The 9,578-nt window shown below is 44.9% G+C and overlaps 1 protein-coding gene, 1 long non-coding RNA gene and 1 pseudogene across 2 annotated transcripts; 2 read left to right on the top strand and 1 right to left on the bottom strand.

Annotated features, from left to right (window-relative positions):
• Positions 1-510: 510 nt before the first annotated feature.
• On the top strand, positions 511-6,648 carry nicn1 (nicolin 1). The gene is made up of 7 exons (XM_015043431.1): positions 511-669; positions 1,223-1,371; positions 1,952-2,131; positions 5,481-5,594; positions 5,701-5,769; positions 5,859-5,963; positions 6,356-6,648. Exons 2-7 carry the CDS (start codon positions 1,225-1,227, stop codon positions 6,395-6,397), a joined length of 657 nt encoding a protein of 218 aa, XP_014898917.1. The 5' UTR covers positions 511-669; positions 1,223-1,224; the 3' UTR covers positions 6,398-6,648.
• LOC106954147 (tripartite motif-containing protein 35-like) lies at positions 2,160-5,474 on the bottom strand (annotated as a pseudogene).
• A 14-nt stretch (positions 6,649-6,662) lies between the features above and the next one.
• On the top strand, positions 6,663-8,438 carry LOC106954149 (uncharacterized). Its single transcript, XR_001426310.1, has 2 exons — positions 6,663-7,125; positions 7,202-8,438. It is a non-coding gene; the product is annotated as an uncharacterized LOC106954149 (long non-coding RNA).
• The last annotated feature ends 1,140 nt before the right edge of the window (positions 8,439-9,578 follow it).

The following is a 9,578-nucleotide window of genomic DNA, read 5'->3' as shown; positions in this document are numbered from 1 at the left end:
TAAATATCTGCAGTTTTCTGCTTCCTGCCACCAGAGCTGGATCTCAGCAGGAGGCCGGCCAGCCTGTGGTGGTATAGTTAAAGTCCAGAGCTCAGAGACAGAGGACAGACTGTGGAAACGGGTTTGATTGGTGCAGCAATGCTGCCACCTGCTGCTGACTTTAGAGATTACATAGTTTTTATATCTGGATTCAGGATAACTTTGGACACAACATATTAGTGAAATAAATGCATTTCAATGGATCCATGTTTTCAAAGGAGAAAAATACCCGAACTTCCTGAAAATATTAAAACATAAATGAGCTGACTGGAGGGTAGCAGTACAGTCATGTTAGTACAATAGAAACTATTTCACTGCATATTATTTCACTGTAAACATAGAAATCATTTCTGTGGGATTTATTCATGTTTTCTAATAAAAACATCTTAAACAATAAAACTCCAGGTTTGCTCTTCCAGGTAAAGTCCATGTCTGAACCTGATGCTTTCTGATATTTCAGAGATGCTGGCCCTTTAAGAAACTCTCTGTCGCCTTGGTTACCGTGCCAATCGGGAAGTAACACCAAATATCTTTAGGATGTGAACAGAGGTGGCTGGAGTCTGTACTTTTTCCTCTCACTGCCCAGATCTTACCTTCAACTCTGACCTTTGACCTCTCCACCGGAGGAAGGTGAGCAGAGAACCGGCTCCGTTCATCCCGGCTTCCCGGCCTCCGTTAGCCGCAGTTAGCCGCCATGCTAACCGTGTAGGTCTCTGCGATGAAGCGGTGTTTCTGAACAGAGTTCACCTGAAGCTAAAACGGCTCATTAAAATGATTCGGTTCTTTCTCAGAGCTGCTTTGAACCTCATGTTTTAGTTCATCCAGTCGCTGTCCGTGGTGCTGACCGCAGCAACCAGACGTCCTTCAGAAGGTCGCTTCATTAAGATGAAATCAGCTTCAGGTCACAGCTCGGTGCTTCTGAAAACACTGAAAACTATTTTTAACACAATATTGCATCAGTAAAAATTCGGCTCCGTTTATGGACGTTTTTGGTTAAAACATGAAGTATTTAATTTCCCTCTGGGATCAATAAAGTACATTTGAATTGAGTTGAACTGAATAAAGTCAAGATTCAGCTCAGTTCTATTCAGTTCAAAGGGAAATGAAATGTAACTAATGATGTCGTCCAGGTTAATTTTTCTGGACAGAGGGAAAACATTAACAACCCGGTTTTTGTTTTCAGAGATGAGCGAGGTCGATGGCAGCAGACAGCCGGTCACCTGCACAGTCAAAGCTCCGGTCTACCTGCAGATCGGAGAGTCCAAAGCAGAACCGGTTCAGTCCGGGGTCTGTGTGGTCGATGTCCCCCTCCCCTTTGGGAAACCAGTCAGTGTAAGTCACACACACAACAGAAACGATGAAAACATCTGTTATCCTCCCATAACCTCACTCTGCTCTGCTTCGGACCGAGGAATCAGTCAAACTAAAGTTTTTGGTTCTTTACTTCCTCCAGAGAAACAAGCTGCTGATTGATGGATGTTAATGAACTGTTCGTTTCTGAATAGCTAGAGCAGGAAACCAGAGGTTCCCTCAGCTGGACTGGGAGTTACATGTTCACGTCTGCAAAGTTTTTACAGCATTAAGTTTAAAAAGTTCAAAGTGCTAAAAGAAAGGAACATTTGTCCAACGTTTCTAAATCAATCCGTTTGTTTTCACTGAGTTTCTGTCAGACGACACGCTGGCTGTCAGACGCAGCAGGAAGTTGTGCTGTTACAGTGCAGATCAGGAGATCCAGCTGCTGTGAGACACAAACTGGTCCGTGTTTCTGTCAGAAGCTGAAACTCGTCTGTCTGTTGGACTCAGCAGTTCTGGCCGTTTGGGGCATTTAGCTCCAGAGGATCCTGCTGTTTTAATCCCCAGCGGCGCTGAGGTTTGGCTGCTCCAGTGTTTGTTTTCCACCGTCTGTCTGCAGGTTGAGGAAATCACCTTTAAGAACTACTACACCGCCTACGTTACTGTGCGCTTGCTGAGGAGGGCTTCTGGACAGGACGGGCCGACCAAGTGGGTCACGGCTCTCAGAGACCTGCCGCTGATGGACAACCCGCACACAGAGAGAGGCTCCCAGGATTACTACTCCATCCACAGGAAGCAGGTGGGTCAGACAAACGGGTCTGCTAACCAGCAGCTTCTGGCTCAGTCCAGGTTTATCTGTGAGCTCCCACCGAACCAAAGTCCGAATGACAGGATCATCCTGGCAGCGATGAAGAGTCTTCTCTGGTTCCACTGGGTTTAATGTCTGCTTCTAATCGATCTGATTGGATGCTGGAAAACATGACTATTGTGTTCAAGTTATGCTAAAAGGAGTTAGCCCATCAGTGAAACTGTGCTAGCCTAAAATAGCATTTGAATGCTAAAGACGTAGCTGCTAACGCTAAACTAAAGAGCTTCCTGAAACTCTGGAAAGATGAATGGAAAGAAAAACACTTTGATGGTGGAAGAACAGATTAAAAACTATAAATATATTTGATGTTGAGCTCATATTTGTAGTTATTCAGTAGTTTAGCAGCAGAGGACCTCAGGCACCACAACAGGGGCCTGTACTTTCTCAGGTCATGTGACATTAGCATGTCCACCCTGATCGACTCCAGGTCCAGGGTTACAATTATTTTACTCAAATAAAGACAGAAACTTCACGTTAACTTGATATTATTTCCTACATCTATAAATGTTTCTATGTTTCACCTGAACTATTGTTTATTTTTTATGTTTTTTATGGGATGATATTTAAGGTGGTATTTACTGACCGGTCCAGTTTTTACCAGTCAGTAGATTTAACAGTTCAAGACTTCATAAAGATATAAAACATGTTTCTCTCACACAGATTGTTGGTTATTACATTATTACATTCTTTGTTAAAATATGTCCTTTACATGTTCAGAAGAAAAGTTTGTTTCCAGCCGCGTTTCTGTTTAAAACATCAGATTTGTGACTTATTGACAGTTTTATTAATAAGTTTATTTAATTCCCTCCATTATTTCAACTGAATACAATAAAACAGATGAATTTTTTTTGTTTATTTGATAACTGCCCAGTTATTCAACTCAAGTTAAGATATTATCCTGAATATGTAGACCAGACAGATATAAACTACATGGTATGTAAATGAATTTATCTGATAAGTTTGTCATTTTAAAGTTCTGACAGGAGATGAAACCAGAAACAAGCAGATGATCAGATTTTAAATCTCCCAGCTTGTTTTCTCCATCCTCACTCAGATCTTCATCTGTGAGATTTTTACTTCATCCTGAGTGTAAAAGTAAGGGAACATCCTGTCGCTGAAGGTGTGTGTGAAGGTGTGTATGTGTGTGTTCGTGTCCGGATCAGAGAAGGACAGATTTCCTCCGTCCCAGTCCAGATCCACTCGGATCCTCTGGATCTTCTTCTGGGCTGACAGATCTGAGCAGGAGCCTGGAGAACAAACTGATAATCCATCTTCTGTTAACGTCAGTCCCCATAAACCAGGCTGAATGTTTCGCCTCCTGTGGACAGACTCTGCCAACACACCCAGAGTCCAAACCTCACTGCCTCCAACGTCGACATCCCAGCTGTGGATCCCGGAGTTAAAACCCTGAGAGCCGAGAACGGACCACCAAACGTCCAACCGCTCCGGATTATCAGGAAGCTTCTGCCTCTGACCTGCTGTCACAACGCTCAGATCGTCAGACAGCAGGAGCTTTGGATGAGCCGTGTTTGGGTCCAGAACCAGAGGAGTGTAGGTCACCATGCCCTTCATGTTGCTCCAGATGTTGAAGGCCAGGTTGCCCAGATGTTTGGCCTGGTCTATCAGAGCTCCTGAGGGCAGCTGTGGATCCTCCAGCAGGGGGCAGCGCTGGACTCTTTCCACTGCAGCCTTGTAGTTGTGCAGGAATGAGACGTCTGCAGCTCTCAGCTCCTCCTCTGTGGCTCTGCGTCTGAAAGAGCTGCTATCTCTCTGCTCAGAGCCCCCTCCATCTTCTCCTCCATCATCCCTCTCTTCTGCTCCTCTTCCTCCCTCAGTGCAGCCAGCCTGGCCTCCTCTTCCTCTGCTAGAAACTGATGAAGCTTCTTAAACTGCTCCTTAATCTGCCTCTCTGTGTGTCGGGCCTGGACCTCCAGGTGTTCTGCTGTCTGATCAAACTCCTCTTTAACTTCCTTCTTCATCTCCAGTTTCCTCTTTAAAGGCTCCAGAGATGTTTTCAGTTTCTCTCTGTTGCTGAGCAGCTTCATCGATGGGCCTGAATCTGTGCTTGGAGTGTTTTTCTGAATCTCTGCAGACGAGACAAACTGGCTGCTGATGGTTCAGACAGAAGAGTTTGAGTTTCTCAGAGTGCAGAGAGCAGAGATCCGTTGGGATTCTCTGGTCTCTCTGCTGTAGGAATGATTCACACAGGTTCTTCAGAGCCAGATTTAAAGTCAGTTCCTCTCTTGAAGATCTCCTCTTACAAACTGGACACTCTCTTGCTGGTTCCTCTCTCCACCAGTTCTTCAGACACTCCTTACAGAAGCTGTGGCTACATGACAGAACAACCGGATACGTAAAGACGTCCTGACAGACCGGACAGCAGAGATCCTCCTCTGATCTGGAAGCCATTTTGTCTCTGAGTGAAGCTGAATCTCAGTCAGTCACGGCTCCCTCCCTCTCTGCGTGTTTTTATTTCTGTCCTGCAGCTGGATTTACTCAGATGAAGCAGTCAGTTTACTCTGATGGTGAATCTGGTCGTCTCCGTTTTACGAGCTGCTTCCTGTTTCCCCTCAGGTGAGTCAGAGGGGCGGAGCTAAAACCTGTTCGACTTCCTGTGAGAAGCTTTGTTTAAACCTGTAGCTGAGGTTTTTCCTTCCTCTCTTTGTACGTCTGTCTGAAGCTTCATTCAGGCAGCTGAGCTTAGTAACCACAGTGAAACTAAGATGAATGTTTCCATCGTTGTGCCATAATAACGGAGTGTTGTCATCTATTGTGAGAGCAGCATTAATATCTGGTGAAGCTCAGTGTGGCTCATTAGTGATTAATGTTAATAACTGACTGATCTGCCAGCTGATTGGTTGATGGACAGACAGACGTTTTTAGACTTTAGGAACTGAAATCATCTGTTTTAGTGAATTTCTCTGACTTGTTGTCTCCACAGGTTTTTAGTTTTCTGTCGTGCTGCGTTCACTGTAACCTGGACATTAACAAACATTAAAACTCTCCACACAAACTGTCATGTTTGAAATGCTAATTTGGAAATTCATCTTCTTCAGTCCCATTTCTCCAAGTAGAACTCCAGTCATTGTTCAGAGAGCTGAGGTCTGCAGTTTCCCTGTGTATCTTTTTTCTTCCAGTTCTGATCAAAACTGAGTAATATCACTGAGGAAGTAATGCTTCCTGCAGGACAAGAGGCTAACTCCAGACTAACTCCAGACTAACTCCAGGTAACTCCAGGCTAACTCCAGGCTAACTCTTGGCTAACTCTGTGCTCCTCCAGATGCTGGTGGAGGCAGACCACGTGGTTTCGGTCAGGCTGATCCTGAGGCAGCCGTCGTCCGCCTGGCTGACCTTCAGCTTGGAGGAGATCAAAATATTCCCCCACATGGAGCCGGTCAGTCGTTACGTTTTCCTCTCTGTATGAGTTATATGTAAGTTGTTAAGAAGAAAAGCAGATGTATTATTATTATTATTATTATTATTCCTCTTGTCTGGTTCAGGAGCCCCAGAAGGTGGTTTCTGATTGGCTGTCTGACCTGATTCTGGTCGACCCACTTCCTGATGTGGAGGTATGCGCTCCGTCCCAAGCGGTTTGAGTTCCTGATGGAAACCTCTGAAGGGTTTTCATCTGGTCTGTGTTCTGCTGGACGTCCTGCAGGGCCTCCCGGACCCGCACACCGTTTCCTCCAGCATCCAGCAGATGTGGGCTCTGACCGAGGTCATGCAGACCAACCAGACCACAGCCTCCATCGGACGCTTCGATGTGAGTCCTTCGTCTCCGGTTCACTGTCAACTCCAAGTATCGATCCCTGGGAAACAAACTGAAAACAACTTTCCATATTGAAATGTTTACTTTGGTAAACAAACAGCCTCATGAAATCATGACGTTTTTGAGAGGACTGTTATAAGAACACTGGATTTTCCAGAGTTACTGTAAAACCAGACCTCACTGTGTGGTTAGCATGGAAATAAGAGCAGATCAGAGGTTATCCAAACACAGATCCCTGAGGAACGCCTCTGTGCCGCCGTGCGAGGCTGAAGCCGCTCGGTGAGCGCTGGGTTGTCGGCAGGCTGGTGACGCTCAGCTCGGTTACAGCCTGGCAGAAACAGGAATCTGGAAATAAACAATCGGTTGTGTGTTTTGTGTTCCTGCAGGTGGACGGATGTTACGACATCAACCTGCTGTCGCTGACGTAACGCGGCTTTCAGGGCAACACGCACTTCCTGTGTGGAGACAGAACACCAGGAAGCCGCCTGCTGGTTTATCACTTCATGTCATCATATATGATCTTATCACAGCACGAAACATGTAATTCAGTGTCAACGTAAGAACAGTGAACCAAACGTTTAGCAGAATAACTCCTCAGACTTCAGTCCTGATCCTGATCCACTTCTGGTTTTATTTTCTGTCATTTTTTCCTCTTTAATATAAATTATCTTTTCTTCCACGTTTGTTTTGGTGTTACTAATAATTCAGACATTTAAAGACAAATAAAAATCATAAAACTGATCAAGTTAAATCCATTTTTCACATTTGGATCCTAAATGAGGAAAAGCCAAAATGATTCACTGATTTACATAATAAAAGATTTTTGTTTCAGCATAAAATATCTAATGTTGCTCTTTTTGAGCAAATCCAGTCGAATCTTAGATATTTATGTTTTCACTTTCAGGGTCAAGATGAATATTAAAATCCTCCACATTGTCGATATTTAACAGTAAATCAAGTCAGAAATCTGAGAACTGATCCAAAGACGAAGTCATGACAAGTCTGATGACGTCATGGTGTGGGCGGAGCCACACACCTGTTTCATCTGAGAAAATAAGCTGCAGTTTGATGGAGGATGAAAGTGATGAAGAAAAAGAAGAAACATTTTATCTCCAGTTTTCCACTCAATTAGATTAGTTTACATATTTTTACTCAGGTTAGGATTACTGATTCTTTGTTTTACTTATTTCTGAAAGTTAAGAGTTTCTGCCACCTGACATTTTCTATTACAGGTTTAGGCTACAGAAATGACTGGAAGTCGATGGAAAGTCCCCACAAAGACCCTCCTGGTTGCTCGTCCAGCAGTCGGTGTTGGTCTGTGGATCCGGTGGATTCGTTCTGCAGAATTCTGAATAAAATCAGATTAAAGGTTTTATTTTTTTCTTTTGGCCAGAAAACACAGTTACTAGATTCATTAACTGAATTCATGCGATTTGCTTTGCCAGCAGAAACAGAAGGTGTCAGGGAGTTCAGCTTGTTCTGAGTTCAAAGGTCACCGTGACATCACGGTTTGCTTCCTGAAGCTCCTCCTCTTCCTGCTCGAACCGAGCTGGGTCATTTCTGCCAGACCGTCTCCGGTCCATCATGGCTGCAGGTCCAACAAACGCAGACAGCTTCAGATTCCTGACAGGATTTTTCTGAGCTCGTTTTGTGTTCAGTTGCTCTGATGGAGATGTTCTCATCAGATGAACAACATGTCAGCAGCTTAGACATCGGTGTTGTTTCCTCCTGACAGAAGACGTGTCGGGAACGCAGCCGCTGTCCGTCTGCAGCTGAATTGGTTTTCATGCGGTGAAGCTTCGTCTCTTTCTCATTAAGTCCTGCAGTCGTTCCTCCTCCTCCTCCTCGTTCGCTTTGATTTGATCTTTCTAACATCTCATCACTCAGCGCGCTGAGCGATGCCGCTGCAGCTCCTCACCTCGGAGTCATGAATCATTTATTCAGATGAGTCTGACAGCCGTGTCACCGGCCGCTCCAGCACCGACAGGAAGAGAGAGCAGCTTCATGCTGTGACTGGAATAACTGCAGAGACGAGTTTCACCCAGCAGAAACTTTACAGTTATTATCTTCTGGACAAAATGCCAGGATGTTCTCTGTGAAGGGGCAGTTATTGTTGTCAACAAAAGCAGGAAGTGACGACTTTCCATCCACCCATTAATCCTCATTTTGTCACGTCTGACTTTAACCAGCTTCATGTATTTCCTGGATTCAAAGCATTGACCACTGAATGGAGTCAGATTTCTGTGTTCAGTCGAGTTTTGGTGATTTGTAGGTTTTTATTGTCGACTGAAATATTTTATGTTATGTATATTTATGCACATTTTACTGCAACGTAGTTTTTTGTGCATTTTTGTGCAATTCCAACATTTTCTGGAATTATCCAACAAACTACCGACCAGGGACAAATGACTGCAGTTAAACTTTCATGTTGTTGAATGTTTGAGTAAAGATTCAGTTCCAAAACCTAAAGACCTTCTTCCTGGTTTTTATTTGTGGTTATATGTGCGCTGCTGTGAATAAAACAGATTCTGACCCTAAAAACGAGTGACGGACCTGAAGCAGCTGATCTGATCTGGACCAATCAGAACAATCCTGAGTCTCTGCAGAAACCACCGGATTTAAACCAGATGCTGTTTGGATGTGATGGACACCAACCCAGGTGAGCATCAGTAAAACCTCATGACTGCTGTTCCAGGTACCACCAGCAGAGGGCGTCGCCGCTGAAATCTGCAAACCTTTTCATCTTTTGAACACGAATTTAAGTTGTGAATTTATTCTGAGGTGGTTATTATTATTGTTATTATTGTTAAAATATGACAGCAGCTCTCAGATAATAAGAAATGTCAGTGAAATCCTTAATGTTACTGATTCTGTCTGACGGCTGCAGTGAAGATGGAATCTGTGAAATGGACCGGACCGGTGAACCCGCTCAGTGACTTGGATGCAGCAGAACCGAATCAGTTCACACTGTTTTCTTTTTTTAATCAAATATTCATCAGACACTGGTTTATATTTTTTCATTCTTCCAGGTATTGATCAGAGCAAGACCCGATTCTGATTCTCTCCTGTTGCTGCAGATGAAGCTGATTTCCGGGAGTCACCACACGGTGGCGCTGCTGCTCCTCACATCAGACCTGCGCGTCAACATTCCTCCACATTTCACCATCAGCTTCATCCTGAGATTCAGAGAATCAGTTCTGCTTTTTTATGTCCAGATTGGTGAAAACGCAGAAACTGGAGACACCTGGGGACACCTGGAGACACCTGGGGACATCTGGAGACACCTGGGGACATCTGGAGACACCTGGAGACACCTGGGGACATCTGGAGACACCTGGGGACACCTGGGGACACCTGGGGACATCTGAAGACATCTGGGGACATCTGGAGACATCTGGGGACACCTGGGGACACCTGGGGACATCTGGGGACATCTGGAGACACCTGGGGACATCTGGGGACACCTGGGGACATCTGAAGACATCTGGGGACATCTGGGGACATCTGGGGACACCTGGGGACACCTGGAGACACCTGGAGACACCTGGGGACATCTGGAGACACCTGGGGACATCTGGAGACACCTGGGGACATCTGGAGACACCTGGG

This window comes from Poecilia latipinna, unplaced genomic scaffold, assembly GCF_001443285.1.
Source record: "Poecilia latipinna isolate Pla-1442-1.1 unplaced genomic scaffold, P_latipinna-1.0 Scaffold631, whole genome shotgun sequence".
NCBI lineage: Eukaryota > Metazoa > Chordata > Actinopteri > Cyprinodontiformes > Poeciliidae > Poecilia > Poecilia latipinna.
This window is presented reverse-complemented; position numbering and strand designations above follow the sequence as displayed.

Excerpts from the sequence above, each read along its gene's own strand:
- nicn1 (XM_015043431.1), top strand. The coding sequence starts at position 1,225 with ATGAGCGAGGTCGATGGCAGCAGACAGCCGGTCACCTGCACAGTCAAA. Across the intron at positions 1,372-1,951 it reads CCTTTGGGAAACCAGTCAGT|GTTGAGGAAATCACCTTTAA; the intron begins GTAAGTCACACA and ends GTCTGTCTGCAG. Across the intron at positions 5,964-6,355 it reads CCTCCATCGGACGCTTCGAT|GTGGACGGATGTTACGACAT; the intron begins GTGAGTCCTTCG and ends GTGTTCCTGCAG.